Genomic DNA, 17,124 nt, shown 5'->3' with positions numbered 1-17,124 from the left:
GATTCCGCGGAGCATTTGTTAGCCAACATTCTTGTGAAGTATTTAGAAAGAAAACCATGTGTTCGGCAGCTCATGTGTGAAGAAGTTTGAAAAATGTTCCAAAATTGGAACGTGTTGTGTATTCATGAGTCACGGGAATGACGCTCCGGCAGCTGGGGTTTCTAAGCAGGTGACACATAGAGGTAAGTGACCGCTGCGTGGAGCCTAACGTGGATTCCTGATCAACCAGAGATGGGCTGCAGGACACGTGCTTGGTTGGTGCTCCCCCAGAAGATATTCCAGAGTGGAAGAACATTTTGGTCAATGAGCTTCGCAGCAGGATCCCTGCAGGGTGAAACGCAGCCCAGGTTGGGGTCTGAAGGAGGCTCATCCAGGCAGCAAGAAAGTGCACTGCCCGTGAGCGTGCAGCACCTCTGCGCTGAGGGGAAACTCCTCCAGAAAAGCAAAGTGATGGCAGAAGGGAAGGGAGGAAGGAAAAATGTTCACAGATCTTCTTTTACTTCAGCTACTCTTCCCACATGAAAAATCTACAAGGAAGATCCACAGGTTGGAACCCAAAATAATATTTCCTGTGCTGTGGCTCCCTTTCTACCTGAAGCTTCCTGGTCTTTGACTTTAGCTCTTGCAGAAAGACCACCTCTAATACCTGTGCCTTGTGCTGTGCTTAGAGCTCGCAGGGTGTAATGGTTGCCCATTAAATGCAACAAATTTTGAGTACCACTGAAGCACGGGTGAAGCCAGTTCAGCTCACAAAAGGAGCATGGAGTGAGGAGCAGGGGGCACGCGGCTGCTGGGCTCCTGTCCTGTCATTTAAGTGTTCCAGTTAGATTCAGCAGCCTTGTTAGTGGGATGATTTCAGAAGAATGATATTTTTCTGCTCTGCTGTAGTCCCTACTTCTCTCTAAAGGACAGAGCCAGAAGCACAAAAGGACCAGAAATTAACGCTTGCCATGCCAGTATTCTTTAGTTTTTAACCAAATTGAAGGCTTCGCCTGCACACGTCTTTAGTCAGCAGTTTGACTCCTCCATGAGGACAGGAACCCTACGAGCCTACAGCTTGAAGAATTGTCCATGGACTTGGCATCTCCACCCAGAGTTTTGCCAACTCAGTGGGTCTTTTTGCTTCTGGTAACATTTGAAGACAAATAATTATTAGCTGAGAAAAGCAAGCTGGCGCTTCAGCGAGAGGCTGTGGTTTGGAGCACTCCGACCAGCCAATGACTTAACAACTTCACTCAGGTCAGGGGGGAAAATAGAAATGTGCTGAAATGGCAGCAATTTATGTTAAGTTTTGCTTCTCTCTGGTGAAATGAACTCATGGAGCCTGCTGCCTAGGGCCCCAGCACAGCTGAAGGTTAGAAGTCATAGGGTGAAAGGTCTTGGTGAGGTTTCCTCCTTCTTCATACCCTGGAAATCCAAGGGACGGTGCTTTGTTGGTTCAAGGAAGACTGACCCAGAAGAAAAATGTCTAAAAACCATTCACCTGGTTCATAATGCTTCACCTAGTGTGGAAAGGAGTGTACATTCTCACGAAGGAAATGGAGCTTCCAGCCCTGGCTGAGAGATGAGCAAAATCAGAAACCATTCATGGCCACCCAGATGATTTGATGTCTCCTGGACACACTGCATTTTGCACCAAAATTTTATTTGCTTAACTCAGACCTTTCTCTGAAGATGCAGCCTACAGCCCTGGGCTAGTTTTTTATATGTATCAGTTAACTTCTACACACAAGGTTTTGGAGGCAGAGATACTAAAAGTTGCTGAGCTCTCCTTCCATGGGAGTGTCGGACTAATCAAACATCCCAGCAGATTGGCAGCTTCTCCTAGAAACAGGCTGTGCCAATATCTGCCCTTCCACTGCATGGAGGATGTGGTTTAATCATTAAAGTTAATTCTTTTCAGAACTTAATTGCTCATCATAAGTCACTAGCTGGACACATGATGTTCAATGCTGGTACTTTACTTAAAATGTGAGGGAATTGTTTCCCCCAACTCCTCCTATTCTTTTCTTGTAGGAGTCAATCTACAATTGCCCAAATGTTTTTCTTCTCTGAGTTATCAGTTCAAACTTCCCCAGAGTCTCTGAAAAGCAAATTTAATTTGTACCTGGATTTTTTTTTTCCTTTGGCCTCTAGAAAATAATGTTGTATCTGGTCTCTGAATCCCTGTCTGGATAACCACACTTACAGGAATCTATAAAGAATGGTTGAGAGGCACAACAGGGACAGCTGGACATCCTGAAAATGCCTTGCCTTTCAGTCCTATATTTTCCTCTCTGCAGCACAAAAGCAGGAGTTTAAATCCTCGAGTGTGTTTCTAAACTAGTCACTTAGAGCTCCAGTAAAACTGCACGGTTTATTTCAGGAGCTGGGTGATAGCATCCTGTCTGTTTGCAAGCTGCTTCTCCCCAGTAAATGTTTTAAGTGCAAACCTGGCCTTATTTAATGGATATTCTTGCTATCATCCATCCAGGCTGCCATTGAGAGAAATACAGAGACTTTCTGACAACTGCACCATTTTAAGAAGTGTTAGCACTGTTTCTAGCATTGTCTTCTTAGCTTGGGATGAAGGATTTTGAAAGGAGTCCCTTCTCGCTGTGTGTTCACTTTTGCATGCCATTTGCCTTCTGAGCAAAACCAGGACTAATCTATTTCTCTTTCATTTCTAAAGGATTTTTCTTTCCAATTTCCATGATCTAGTACAGCACATTGTCTTCAAAGACACTGGGCAAATACTTCTGCTGTGTTTAGTTGCATCAAAAGAAAATAGTACTGACTAAATATAGTAAGTATCTGGCAATGCAAGAGAAAGCTTAGGAAGAAAATGGTGAAGGAAATTCAAAGTTTGCATTGTAACACTGCAACTCCCCTTGCTTTTGCCAGCCAACAGTTTACATCTTCCAGATGCAAGAGCCTATTTACGTTAGATTTCTTTGTTTTAATTTCTGGTTTCATTTAAAAAAAAAATCCAAAAGTTAGACCTTAAGTCCAGTTAATATTGTAAAATAGAAACTCTTGTGACAATAGGTTTGGATAATCTTTTGCAACTTCTGGGTGATATTAACTGCAGTGCAAATCATCTCACAAAGAGCTGTTGATTTTGCATTATCCTTGAGAAGTGAGTTAATAATAAGGTCTAAATGGGCTTCCTATTCTTGGCACTGTGAAGCATTTTCTTCTCTGCCTCTGTTTCAGAGCCGAAGCTCTTGAAAGCCAGGGCTGCCTCTGTTCTGCATCCCATGCCACATCAGTTGTCCTTTGTTAGCGAGGGTAATAATAGCAGGAGTTTCTCCTTGTCGCTTGATAAGCTCTCAAGCTGCACCTCAAAGCAAAGCTGACTTTTGAATGACTGCTCACCCAAGCAAATAAATAGCTCACGTACACCTAAGGCCCTTGGGTGATGAGGGAGGGAGGGAGCAGCCGGTGCTGTGGAGCTTGGGGCTGGCCCCTGCTGAGCACAGCCTGCTGGTGACAGGCACAGCGACGTGCTGACCTCACCTAGCCCCAAACTCTGGGGAAGCGGGTGAATTTCTGGCATAGAAAAGGTTAATAAGAATAAAGCCAGGCGCTAAGTGATAGATGGGATTCTTTTCACTGGAGTTCTCACCTCCCATAAATCCCATGGCTTTGATGTGATATCCTAGAACCACCCACAAACTGCCTTGCCAGGGTTTCCAGAGGCACCATGGCTGCCAATCTTAAAGCTTACTTTCCTAAAAGACCAGATTTTCTGGGAGGACCAGAATCAGCAACACTTCCTCCGAGCTAACTGACATGTTTAAGTTTCCTGATATCAGCCTGGTGAGGTGATGCTGCATCCAGATGGAGACACAGTCACTGTCCCCACAGCAAACGGGCTGAAGGGGGAGTTTGGTATTTATGATCATCATGTGTTTAAAATGTCTTCTTTCCAGCCATTTGCAGCATGCTTCTGGGGGAAGAAAAAAAAAATTCTCACTTTTATCTGTTGTCCGTTTTTCCTTTGCTACCTGTGAGTACACACCCTCTCTCTGTGTGTGATATATACAGATATATATGGGTACGTATGGAGATATACATACCATATATACTGTACGCAGAGATTTGTTTTTACAGCCTATATAATATGTGCAGTCATATTATATACACTGTCTGTAAAAGGAAATTCTGCCCCGGTGTTATTTCCCAGCTGGAGAATTGTGGCAATGAATTTGCATGTGTGTGTCTGCCCCCTCTTCCTCCGGCCCAAGGGATGGCAACAACTCAGAAGAGATCTCGGATGCACCAAGTTTTAGTCCACCTTGCCAAAGACAACCAAAGATTCATAATCCCCCGCTAAATATTCTGCTTTAGCTCTTGCTTTAGTGCTCTGTTCCCACTTCTGCACTGTGCTTTCCCCTCAATGGAGCCTGATGGACAAAGGAGAGCCTTTCCTTACTTGTTCAGCTGGAGCCCACTGGAATCGGTACAAACATCTGCTGCCACTGCTGTTGGAAGCCCGGGGGGACCTCTAGAGCTGTAATCATCCCTCAGGATCCTTCACTTTCCTTCACGCTTTCTGTCTTCTAAGAACTCCAAGTGTCACTGATAAGCAATAGCCAGCCAAGCGCAGCTCCTCTCTTCTACCAGGCCCCCTCCTCTCAGTGAAGAACTAACTGCAGAACTGGTGTGAGTGGTCCATCAGCCATCTGAGGAACGATTACATTGCTCACAGTGACACAGCCTAGAATAAAGATGAGAGTCCTCATGCTCCAAAGCATGAACCAATTTACCATCCGAGGTCAGGAAGAATGCTTTGCATCCCTCAGGCACATTACAAAGCATGCCATCTTTTATCTAAAATCATCAGACGTTGGCCACTGAGCAACCAGACGTTCACACCAGGTATAACGTGTCTGCTCTCATGTGTCTGGGGACACTGAGCAACTGGGCTACTCAGGCTGAAAATGCCCTAGCCAGAAGAACACAAATCTTGAGGAGTCCCTGCTCTGCTCTGGTATTTGCACAGCCACCATGTTCATCATCTTTGAGAGTTTCTTCACTAACCTCTCTCATCCAGAAGAGCATGGGAAGTTAGTCAGCACTTTTACAGAGTTGCTTCTCTTCTGAGTGTGAAAGAAAGAGGTGTTATCTCGCATGAAGAGCTAATCAGTCATCACTTAGCCTAACCTGCATGGTGTGCTCCCACCTTCTTCCTTAGTCTTGTTTCTTTAGTTGAACATCTCTGAGATCTTTCCATTCTGAACCATTTTCCTTCTGATTCCAAAGGCTGATAAGTAGGATTAAGGCTCAGTATGGAGAGATACTAGGAGAAGGACTTTAATTCCAGCACAAATTACATTTTTGTATAGAGATACAAACTGCTTACACGTGGTCTTCTTCAGAGCATCCTTGTCTCCTTCATTCTTCCCCAAGATGATAGAGGATGGAAGTGCTATCAAACGATGGCACTTACCGCACAGGCTTGTGCAAATTAGCAAACTGAGAAACACTGGAAAGCTGGGGGCTGAATTCTTCCCATCCCAACTTCTCTTTTCAGCTGTGGAAAAGCAGAAGGAATCTTAAGAGCTGCTCTAGATGGGAAAATAGGAATAGTTTCCACCACCATGAGGGAATCCACAGCTGGGAAAGACCTACAGCTTCTTCCAGGCCCATCACAAGCAAGAGAGTGCACAGTGTGGACAGGTCTGGAGAGAATGGCACTATGATCCAGTGTTCTTCACCAAGGAAGAGGCCGTTGTAGCCCTTCCTAAAATCCTCACAAGGAGAAGGCTGAGGGTCTTTGATTCACCTTCGAACCCATTTCTTTTCTTCCCTGCACTTAGCTTCACTGAGATGAGATTACTTGCCCTGGGACTTCATCTGAATGATGGTTAGGAAGAAACTAGTAGGGAACACTGGCTCCAGGAATGCCAGCAGGGGTACAGACATCCATTTCAGGATGTTTTTCCCGCTTTTGGGAAGCCCACATTCTTCTGGTATGCACACAGCTGGTGGAGAAGGCCACGTTTGCATGTTCCATCCCTCAGGCAGAGATGGTAGACAATGAGAAGTTACCACAGCTATCAAAGAGGCTGAGTGCTGTGTCGGATATACGTCTTGCTGAGGCTTTCTTGATGTCTCCAGAGCAGTGTTCAGCCACCAAGTGACACCAAACCAACGTCCTCCTCGTAGGGTGGTCGGGCCTCTTGCCTTCGTCCCTCCAGCAGCAGCAGTGGCAGTATGCTTCCAAACACGAACCTGACACCTCCCAGGTTCCCCCAGAGCACCTGGTCCTCCCTAAACAAGCAAGGAAACAAGTTCTCCTCTTGGTGGGGTTCCCTGCCCAGAGCCCTAATGGAAGCCCTTCATTTCTTGCAGACACTGATGAGTGCCACTCAAGCCCCTGTCTGAACGGAGCCACCTGCGTTGATGGCATCGACTCTTTCAAATGCTTATGCCTTCCCAGCTACGGAGGGGACCTGTGTGAGATCGGTACGGCCTACCTGGCTTCAGCTAATCTTACTAACAGCTCCACCACCTCCTTCCCACCCTACCCCAACGAGCTGATCCCAGGTGCTCCCGTCAGCCCTCATCTCCATTAGCTAACCCCTAACAGCAGCTTGGAGGACAGCAGGGGAAGGTTTCGAGCCTTTTGCTTACATATTCTGGTTAGTTTGCTCATCACGGCGGCGCGTTCTCTAAGATCCCCAAGCAGGAACTTCTGGCGTCTTCTTCAGCTTTCTCTCACTCAGTTTCTCTGGTGGAGCTCCGTACAGAAGTCACTGTCTTGTTGGGTCAAGGTCCTGTTCATCTGTAACAGCAGGGAAGCATCTGAGCACATCTTCACCCCGGGCAAGCTGTCTCTGCTAGACTGGAATTTCATGGAAGGATGCTTCAAGCAGGCCGTGTGAAATGATTGCGTTTCAGTCCGTGAGGATGCAGCTGAGAGAAGCCTCCTTCACCCCAGGACCCTCGGCCGATCTGACACAGCACGACATTTTTGTCATCTCTGCACCGCGGCTTCCCGTGGCAAAACCAGCGGGGAGTGTGTATCTGTGAGAAAACATGAAGCGACCTACTTCCACATCGAGATGAGGCGCACTTTGACCTGCACTAATACTTCTTTTTGTTTCTACAAGAAAAGAAAAAATATTATTTTTTTTTCTTAAAGCTGATGGAAGCCCAAACTTTTGTCAGCTTAACTGAGGGGAAGCTCCCCTGCCTTGCTCAAAAAAGAGCAATAAGTTTGCAATTTCGTACTCACCTTGACACAGTAATAAAAACACACGTTGGATTTTTTCCTCACCTGTCTGCATCTCTCTTTCTGCTTTCAATCTGAGCATATGGAGCAGACCATAAGAAGGTGGCTTAGGATTTTTGGACCGCCTGGGCAAGAATGATGCTGTCTTTATGTCTCCTTGCTAATGAAACCTCATCAGCTCCTGATTTACTCATCCCTGCTGCCTTTTGTTCCGCCAGAAGATGCCTACCCTGCAGCCGCTTATAAACTTGTTTGGCCCAAGCCAGCCTTAATTTCCTCCTTTCTGTGATTTATGGGCTCGCAATGCCTGGGGCCCATAGCGTGGGAGATGCAGGAGGAAATCAATGCCCCGAATTCAGTGGTGAATGCAAATCTTGATTATTCCCATCAGGCAAGTCTTCCTTTCTCTGACATCTGTTGGGCTCCAAGAGCACCGGGACACTGCAGGTGATCTCTGCCATCTGTGCGTGGCCCGTCCTTCCTGTCACCACCAGTGTCCCTCCCAGGGACCAAGCTTTTTGTTGTTCTCCTCCAAGACGGTTGCTGTCATGTTTTCCCCTAAGTAACAGCTGTGTAGGACAGAGCGGCCCTTCTCCCAGGCAATGTCCTGCTGAGGCTCTGTGCCATGTGCTGTCCCGTCCCCGGGCTGTGATGACAAGGGGCGGCATTCAAGCAGCTGGAAAAAAATATATTTAAATCTCAAAAGGCAGAGCAATGTCTGCTCACCTTGTGCGAGCGGTCTGCCTGCAGAGACCAAGGATCCTTAGAGCTTCAGCTACTTCCAGATAATCCCCCTGATCTGCTACGGAGGACAGAAAACATTTTAAACCCTCCCAATGCCTATGAAGCACCTGCAGTCCTCAGTCAGAAGAAGACCAGAAGGGTGGGCTAGCAGGAGTTTGTGTGATTGAAGGTGACCGTGCTTTGACCTACGGAGTTTAACAGCAGAAGAAAGAAACTGAGCACAGAAAACCTTACAGGGAAGGGAGAGAGGCACGAGCACTGCTGAAATCTCACCACTCCCAGGGCAGGAGGTGGCTGAGAAAGGGTGGGAGGCCATGCCCCTGCAAGGCTGACATCAAACCCCTCCTGGCGTGCCCTCGATTTCTGCTCTCACCTTTACCGGACCTCTCTCCATCCAGGGTGTAGCAAGGCTCTCTCTGCTCCCTCCTCATGGACTGCAGAGGGAAAGCTCATCCCTGCGAATGCACATACTGAAAAAAACGCTATGGCAGAGCTCATTCAAGGCCCCAGAGGTACACCACCTCCAGCCAGTGGCTGCTCCTGCCCAAAACTCAATTTCATGTGCCACCACAGCACCGTTTTTGTGTCTGTCTCCAGTTCCTTCAGGCACATGGAGAAGAAGTGTGCTGTTGTGTTGGATGGGAGCTACTGAAAGCTACCTTTGTGGTGGCTTCTCCATTCGCCTCTGTTCTCCCCATCCGTGGTTATATTTTATAATTAATAGGTTCAACTCTTCAGAGTTTCTCAGGTGGTAAAAGACACTCTAAAAAGCTGAGACATTTTCTGTCCTTTTCTCACAGCTTCCAAGACTTTCCCTTGAGATTTCATTTTCTTTCTCTGCCATGGTAAGTTCCTGCCCCCTCTCCTTTCTCCATCTGGGTAGGCTTCCTTTTCCTCAGAACCACAGCAAGCGATGTGACCACCTGAACCCGGGCTTTCCTCCCCCCTTTCCTTTTCAACATGCAAAATGTCGATTCTGGGCTCTGGGATTCGGGTTTTGGAGATACTTTGCAAAGCAAGAAAACTCTGCAGGTCAGCACAAGTGAGCAAAGGGGGTTGTGGCTTGGGCCAGCTCCTCAGGAAGCCCAGACACCAACGAGGATGGAAGTGCTCAGAAATAAGTGTCTTACTCAAGTTTTCCAGTAGCACTGATCACCTTAGGTCAAATACAGGGCCTTCAACACAGGTTCCCTTCTCTTCTGCATTTTTCTTGGATATCTTCTGTCGTTTTCCCTGGGATGTGGCACAGACACCACGGTCAGGGTTTGCTTTTGAGCGGCGGTGACCGCGTGTTGTCCTGTGCCGTGGCTGCGTGAGCTGCCAGCAGGTGAGCTGGGAGGCCTCCAGGCTCACGCTCCAACTCCTTGTCATCACGCCCTTGTGTGTTGCAGACCTGCAGAACTGCGAGGACGGCTGGACCAAGTTCCAGGGCCACTGCTACCGGCACTTCGAGGAGAGGGAGACGTGGATGGACGCGGAGACCAGGTGCCGAGAACATCAAGCCCACCTGAGCAGCATCATCACCCCGGAGGAGCAGGAATTTGTGAACAGTGAGTGCTGGGGGGCACGTGGGGGACCTGCAGCGAGACGTGGGGAGCCACCACCCACTCTTCTCTCCCTGTCTGGTTTTTGCAGGCCATGCACAGGACTACCAGTGGATTGGGCTCAGCGACAGAGCCGTGGAGAACGATTTCCGCTGGTCCGACGGGCACTCGCTGGTGAGTCCCTGGGGAGAGCCAGGGGGCACAGGAGTGGGGTTCCCCTGCTGGTTCCAAGCCTCTCGTGAAACAGAGCCACAGGCTGGGCCCCACGGTGGTAGAAATAATTGGGCAGCCCGTGGTTTCTCCGGATAACAGGCAGGAGACACAAAGGAGGGGAGGAGAGGTAGTGGGAGGAAAGGGAGAAAAGGCCCCAGGTGAAAGGCTTTCCCCTCCCCACAGCAATTTGAGAACTGGCGGCCCAACCAACCCGATAACTTCTTCTCCGCGGGTGAGGACTGCGTTGTGATGATCTGGCACGAGCAAGGCGAATGGAACGATGTCCCCTGCAACTACCACCTGCCCTTCACGTGCAAGAAAGGAACAGGTGAGCTCCTGCACCAGCAAGGAGGGGGGCTCAGGGAGCAGCTGTGGGGCCAGGGCACGAGGGCAGCACTGGGAGCACCCAGAGCACGTGAATGGGAACCCGTGGGTCAGCTCCGATGGGGTTTTCCTCCCAGGAGGCTTCATTTCTGCACATGAAAATCAATGCAAAGAGGAACGTAACATGGGTTTGTCACTGCAAGGGGTGTTCAAAAAGGTGGAAGGAATTGGCGTTAGGATTTGACCTTGATCAAGCCTCTAGGAGAAAGATTCCTGAGGTCTTGAAAATGGGTAACACAAGCCAGCAGGAGCCAGGGCCTCACGTCCCCAGGCAGGGCTGTACCCCGATGGCAGCATCGCTCCTGCACGCCAGCCCCATGCCCTGCCAGGGAACCTCTGTGAGCCAGCCTCTCCAGTGAAGTTTTTATGAACTTTTTAGCAACATTCCCCTTTTTTGAATCACCTACTTCTGCTTCTCCCCAAAACAAATGATCCCCCCACTGTCAGCTGCTTCTCCGGCCCTGGGGCTCAGGCGATGAGCCAGAAACCTTTTGGATCCCTCCATCTCTCCCTGTCTTTGCCCGTCTCCCACAGTTGCCTGCGGGGATCCCCCCGTGGTGGAGAACGCCAGGACCTTCGGCCGGAGGAAGGACCGCTACGAAATCAACTCCCTGGTGCGGTACCAGTGCGACCAGGGCTACATCCAGCGCCACGTGCCCACCATCCGCTGCCAGCCCAACGGGCAGTGGGAGGAGCCGCGGATATCCTGCATAAACCGTACGTCCCGGACACCCCAATCCCCACGGCCCCGTCCCGTGGGGTGCCTTTGACCGAATCTTTTCCCCGCCCCCCGCAGCCACCCTTTGGGGATGGGGAGGATTGGGGCTGATGCTGGGGTGGCACCGCCGTGGGGTCAGGGTAGCTCCGAGCCAAAGGGATGCCCTGGTCCCTTGTTTTGCTGGAGGTTTTCCCAAGATGGGGCTGTAGGAAGGGGAAAAAAGGAGCTTAATAAGAGCTACTTGAAGAAAGGGAAGAAAAAGGAACGCTCCTGCAGTGCTGAGCTCAGGCATCAGCAGAGGACAGGAGCGGGGCGCGGTGCCCGGGGTCCCCCCATCCCGGCACACCTCCAAGGGGCCAGGAGCCCAGCGGCAGAGCCCCGAGGGACGGGGCTGGGCTCCTCACCCCTCTCCTCTCGGCCCTCCAGCCCTCTCCACGAGGCGTCCCAGCCCATCCCCAGGCTGCCTACACCCCGCTCCCATCCCTGCTCGCAGCTTCCCAACAATGTCATCGCCTTCAGCCAAATCACATCCGTCAAGTGTCAGCCCAGCTGCTGCTCCGGCTGCAGGCCCGGGGCGGAGGGGACAAAGCTCCAGGCAGGGAGGAGAAGGGGAGCAGGGGCAGGAGGCAGCGGGGCAGCCCCGGCTCGATGCACCAGGGGAGGTGGCTCAGCCTGCTCCCCTTTTTCGAACCCTCCTGCAGTGTGTTGGCAGCATGAGGCTGCCTCCAGGACACCCTGCTCACCCTTCTTTCCCCAAGGATTTCATCCTGCAGGGCACACGCAGTGTCTGTGTCACCAACAAGGTGTCTTTTCTCCCCCCGCAGCCTCCAGCTACCAGCGCAGGCTATACAAGAGGAGCCCCCGGAGCCGGTCGAGACCCAGCGGCAGCGCCGTGCACAGACCCACCCATTAGAGAGGGGCGAGAAGACACCGAGGGGCAAACAGAGAGAGAAAGAGATTTTTACAGAACAGTTATATTAACAGAGTCGATTTCTTCTTCTTCTTGTTGCTTTTTGTCATATAAGGAAAAAAAAAATTATATTAAAGACAAACCCACCTTTGTGTATATATATAAAAGAAAAAAAAAAATAATTAATGTTTTTCCAAGCACCAAAGCAAAGCGAATTAGAAGTCAGCCTTTTTACTAACCGTCCGGTTCCAATTATCTTCGTGCCTTCGGGGACAGGGAGGGGGGTGGGTTTGCAGAGGGCAGGGGGTTAAGTTAAATAATAAAGATGATTATTTTTTTCCTGATTTTATCCACGAACAATGTAATTATTCCTGTTATTTAATCTCCGGGGTGGACAGCACCTTTTGGGGTTAATTTTATTTTTAATTTTGTTCTTTTTTTTTTTTTGGTTTGTTGTTTTTGTTTTTTTTTTTTCCAGAATCCTCCTACTGCTGCGGCGCGTCGGGGCGGGTGGGGAGATGGGCAGTGAATGTACCGGGGGGGCCGGGGGCTGCGGTGAGGGGGAGCCGGGGGGGGATGCTGAGACCTGGGGGTCCCGGCCCCGCTCTGCTTCCCCGCCGCCGCCCTAGGGCGCAGCGCCCACCCCGGGACGCCGTGCTCTTTCCAGGGGACCGTGCGGGGCACCAGCGTTCCCTGCACCTATTTATATTTTTGAACATATCCTATTTTGAAAGAATGATAAATAATAAAGAGAGCCAAATCCGAAAGGGTTGTGTGGTGTTGTGTTTTTTTTGGGGTGGAAAGAGGGTGGCGGGGGGGGCTGGTGGAGGGTTTTCCGTGGGAATGGAGGGAGCCCAGATAGGTTGCATGGAGGTGCACTTGTGGGGACAAGGGAGAAGTGTAGGAGGACCCCAAAATGTAGGACACCGCTCCCCAAATTTGTCTTGGAAGGGGCTGGGGCAGGAGGAGCTGCCCAGGAGGGGCCAACCCCATCCACACCCCACAGCCAAAACCCAACACCGAGAAATCCCACTGCCAGCAGATGCTCACCCTCTGCCCTCCAGGCCCAGCTCCTGGGGGTTAATTAACACTCATTAGGAGGGGATGCCCCCCAGGAGGTGATGGTGAGGAGATGGAGGCATGCACAGCCCCAGGAGCACCCCGGGGGTCCTGCCGGGGGACCCCCACATCCTCCCTCCTGGCTAGGACAGAGGCAGGGACACAGCCACACCACTCCGGGGCTTTCTCCCTCGTTTATTAGAAGAGCTCCAGGAAAATACATCTTTTCGTAACAAAACGCTCGAAGAAGAAGGCACCAGAGTTCACACGGAGTCCGGGTGCGGGGCGCACCGAGGTAAGGCACTGGGGCCCCCACGGGGACGGGCACAGCAGCACCCCGCAGCGGGACGGGGACGAGGACAGGGATGCAGCAGAGGCACCCGCTCTGTGCCTCGGGTCCCCTGCAGCCGGGGTGGCAGGGGACAAGGGGACAGAAACGTGGCAGGGGACACGGAGGCAGAAACAGCCCGGGGCCAGCAGGGTGGCCGGCGTGGGCGAGGGGCTGCCCCGGCCCCGAGCAGCAGCCCCACGCTGTACGTGGAGCAAGGAGCCCGGATGCGTTGAGAAAGTGTAAAATGTAAAGGAAGGAAAAAATTAAAATTAAAAAAAAAAAAAAAATCAAACAAAATAAGCCTCCCCCCGCCCCGCCTCCCCCCACAATCACCCCCAGAACAGCCCTTGGGAAACACCCAGTGCCGGGCACCGTCGGGCTGGGAGCATCCTCAGGCCGAGAAGGAGAATCCCGGCTCCTTATCTCTCCTTGTAGCAGAAAACCCCGAACCTGCCCTTGCTGGGGAAGCCGAAGCTGCGGACGCCGGGCTCGGGGGGGCCGCAGTTGGCTCGGGGCTTGGCGATGGGGTAGCGCACGCTGCCGTCCGCCAGCCAGCCGGCGTCGCAGCGATCCAGCCCCAAAAACTTCCAGGCGGAGTAGAGGTGTCCCACCCTGGCGATCTCAGCTCCCGCGTCCTGGCACGCCTGCTTGGCTTCCTCCAGCGTCAGCCCGGCCGGGGGCTCCAGGTAGAAAATCTCTCCTAGGAGGGATGGAAGGAATTAGGGGGGGAGCCTCCCGGTGCCGAGCATCGCCCGGAGCATCCCCGCTGGGCTGCGAGCCCCACACCCCAAGGGGCAGGGAGGATGCGGGATGCCACCAGCGGGGCCGTGCCCCCTCCCCAGCCCCCCTGCCCCGTGCCCAGCACCCACCTCTGAGCGCGGAGGAGAAGCAGAAGACGTCGAAGCGGTGCAGGTGCCGGTGGCGGGGGCCGTAGCTGCGGATGCCCGGGGCGAGGTGCAGCCCCCCGCAGGGTTTGCGGGGCAGGCGGATGGGGTAGTGCACGGTGCCGTCGGCCAGCCAGCCCGCGTTGCACCAGTCCAAACCCTCGCTCCAGGCCTGGAAGAGCTGGCTGAAGGTGGCGATGAGGGCGCCCTGCTCCCGGCACGCTCGCTCGGCCTCGTGGAAGTTGAGGCGGTACTGCCCGCGGGGAGGCTGGTAGGGGAACACCACGCCTGGGGGGCGGACGGGGCGCTCAGAGGACACCGTCTGGAGCCAGCACGGGTCCCCAGATCCATCCCAAACCCATGCTGCGGGGCAGGGAGCACCCCAGGGTGCAGCACCCCAGGATGCAGCAGCCCCAGGCTGAGGAGAGGCTGCGCTGGGCACACGGCCACCAGCAGCGAGATGCCAGCGACATCTGGTGGCACTGGGACAGCTGGTGGCTGCGTCCTGGGGACACGCACACCTCCCTCCTGGGGATGCTCAGACAATAATAGGGCTGCCAGGACACACGGACCCAGGGACACACGGACAGGGCTCCCAGGGGGACACGGCACCACCACGGGGACAGCTGGCCAACGGGAACCCCCAAACCTCCACCCGGAGAGCTCTGAGCCCCGAGGATCACCCCGCACACCCCAGCCCCTTTCTGCCCAACGGGGCCGGCTGGGCTCTGCCCCACAAACACCCCGCTGCCCCGCAGGGGTCCCCACCTTGCAGCCGGAGGTCCACCACGTCGCTCTCGTCCTCCAGCCCGTCGATGACCTCGCAGCGGTATTTGCCGTCGTCCTGCAGGCGCACGTCGCTGACCACCAGCGAGGCCTCGTGCCGGCCGCCCTGCTGGAGGTGGGCACGGCCTCGGAAGTCCCCGAAGGCCATGTAGGTCTTGCCGATGGCCACCAGCACGTCCTGCTCCTTGGTGTAGTCGTCCCGCAGCTTGGACCACTTGATGCGGATCTTGCGCTTGGCCTCCTGCTGGGGCTCGAAGCGGTAGCGGCAGGGCAGGGTGGCGTTGGCGCCGCTCAGGCTGTAAACGGGGTCTCGGGGGGTCTCCACCACCAGCCTTGCCCCGTTGAAGTAATCCACTGGAGACGGGGAGGGAAGATGTCACCCCCTCTCCCCCCAGCCACCTCTGAGTGTCCCCGAGCACCCCCAGAGCTCCTCCAGCCCCGCGCACCCCTCCAGCTGTGGGTCCCGACCCCATCCTAAAGGCTTTGGGGGCAGCCCGGCCCCCGCTGTACCTTTCTCGTGCCCGTTGCCCTTGTCGTTCATGACGTGGTTGTAGTAGAAGCCGTTGTAGAAGGGGTGGTGGGAGCCGCCGGCCAGCTGCAGCAGGGTGGCCTCGAGGAGCAGCGGGAGCAGCAGCATGGCCGGGAGCGGGGCTGGACCCTGAGCAGAGAGGGAAAGGGCTGGGGCAGGACCTCCAGGGCGTCCCCCAAACTGGGAGCACTGGGAACACTCCCCTGGGGCGTGCGGGGAGCACGGTGGCCGAGCTCAGCGTGCAGAGGCAGCGGGGCGTGCAGCAGGGCAGGGGAGGAGAGCTCGGGGCCGCCCGGCTCCGTGCGGGGCCGGGGCAGCGGGGACAGCCCCCAGCCTGGCCGCAGACCCCCAGCTGCCCCCAAAAACCGGGTGCCACCCCCCAGCCCCGCCACAGCAGCAGCCCCATGTCCCCATACAACGAGCTGAGCGCACACCACGCCCCATAGGACGAGCCCGGCTGCCCCACGGCACCGCGGACCCATTTGTGGGGTCTGCGCCCCCAGCCCTGACCCCACGGGCACCCAAGGGTGCCCAGCGCGGTGCCCCCCCCCCCAGGACGGGCACATCGCTACCTGCCGGCCTGCAGCCCTTCCCCAGAGCCGGCAGGGGGGGCACGGCACCTGGCCAGCCTGCGCAGCCCCCCTGCAAAGCGGGCAGGGATGCGCCACCCGTGTCCCGCTCCGGATAAGGTTTAGGATCACAAGGGTGCCCCAAACTGCGGGCAAGGGGGTGCCGGCTGGCACCGCGGGGACCGGGCTGGGGACAGCGGGGACATCCAGCAGGCAGCCGGGGCTGGGACCCGCAGCCCCCTGCTCCCAGCGCGGGGTGCCCGACCCCGAGCTCTCCTCCTCGCCGGGTGCCACCGCTCTGTGGGTGCAGCCCATGATCAGCCAACCCCAAAACCCCATCCCTGGGTGCTTGGTGACCTCAGGACGGAGGCAGCGGGCTGGGTGCGGGTGCTGGAGGTGAGGTGGGTGCGAGCCGGGTGCCGGGGCGCTGCTCGAGGCACCGCGGCCCTGCGCACGGCGCCATGTGCCGGCGGGGCGGCGGCACGGGCTCGAGGCACCGGCAGCCTCGCACCTCAGGATGGGCACTCCAGCCCTCACCCTGCTGCGTCCCAAAGCTCCTCGCCACCCACAAGGCGATGGTGGCATGGGGACGTGGCGGAGAGCTGGTGTCCTCCACCGTGGTGATGCCCGGCACCCTCCGCGGTGATGCCCGGCGGTCCCATAACGATGCCCAGTGGTCCCACAGTGATGCCCAGTGATCCCATAGCGATGCCCAGTGATCCCACAGCGATGCCCAGCCCTCCCAGCCCTCCGTCCCCGCTGGGTGCCGCACCCCTGGGTGCCAACCCACCCCGCGCCCGTCCCCGGGACCGAGCCCTACTCACGCCGGGCAGCAGCGGCAGGCAGCGGGCAGGCTGCGGGCGGTGCGGTGTGTTTGGGGCTCTTGCAAAGGCTGAGAGGAAGCAGCTCCAGGGCCTGCCTCTTAAAGGGAAACACACGCCTCTCCCAACCCCCTGCTCGCGGCCCGGAGCAGGGGTGGGTGCCCCGAGCCCCCCGCCCGCCCTCCAGCCCCAGCCGGAGCCGTGCGCCCATCCCCGGGCTGTGCCCTCGCCACGCACCCGGCTGGGAACGGGACGGCGTCGCCCCGGCTTGTCGGGGGGAGCCAAGGGGAACGGGGTACCCCGTTGGGGATGCTGAGATGAGGGGGTGAGCCCCTCAAAGTCCTGCTCCAAGATGGGTGCGTGGAGAGGAGTTGTCCCGCTGGGGACAGGAGTTGTCCATGGGGACCGAG

At 54.9% G+C, this 17,124-nt stretch overlaps 2 protein-coding genes across 4 annotated transcripts in view; one reads left to right on the top strand and one right to left on the bottom strand.

Moving 5' to 3' along the window:
• ACAN (aggrecan) overlaps positions 1 to 12,005 on the top strand; it is a 46,808-nt gene extending 34,803 nt beyond the window's left edge. For 2 of the 3 annotated variants that reach the window (XM_072043360.1, XM_038184926.2), the window contains 6 exons: positions 6,340 to 6,453; positions 9,358 to 9,516; positions 9,602 to 9,684; positions 9,907 to 10,051; positions 10,642 to 10,824; positions 11,650 to 12,005. In XM_072043360.1, coding sequence (XP_071899461.1) covers positions 6,340 to 6,453; positions 9,358 to 9,516; positions 9,602 to 9,684; positions 9,907 to 10,051; positions 10,642 to 10,824; positions 11,650 to 11,738 — 773 coding nt within the window. In that variant the 3' untranslated portion in view covers positions 11,739 to 12,005. The remainder of the gene's footprint in view (positions 1 to 6,339; positions 6,454 to 9,357; positions 9,517 to 9,601; positions 9,685 to 9,906; positions 10,052 to 10,641; positions 10,825 to 11,649) is intronic. The other variant, XM_027466277.3, reaches the window with a different exon arrangement.
• A 964-nt stretch (positions 12,006 to 12,969) lies between these two features.
• On the bottom strand, positions 12,970 to 16,867 carry HAPLN3 (hyaluronan and proteoglycan link protein 3). Its single transcript, XM_027466278.3, has 5 exons — positions 16,718 to 16,867; positions 15,306 to 15,453; positions 14,778 to 15,149; positions 13,995 to 14,297; positions 12,970 to 13,825 (listed from the first exon to the last, which is right to left on the bottom strand). Exons 2-5 carry the CDS (start codon positions 15,430 to 15,432, stop codon positions 13,545 to 13,547), a joined length of 1,083 nt encoding a protein of 360 aa, XP_027322079.3. The 5' UTR covers positions 15,433 to 15,453; positions 16,718 to 16,867; the 3' UTR covers positions 12,970 to 13,544.
• Positions 16,868 to 17,124: the final 257 nt, after the last annotated feature.

The sequence above is a fragment of the Anas platyrhynchos genome, chromosome 11 (genome assembly GCF_047663525.1).
Source record: "Anas platyrhynchos isolate ZD024472 breed Pekin duck chromosome 11, IASCAAS_PekinDuck_T2T, whole genome shotgun sequence".
In the NCBI taxonomy this organism is placed as follows: Eukaryota; Metazoa; Chordata; class Aves; order Anseriformes; family Anatidae; genus Anas; species Anas platyrhynchos.
Note: the sequence above shows the minus strand (reverse complement) of the source record. Positions and strands in the feature narration are given on the sequence as shown.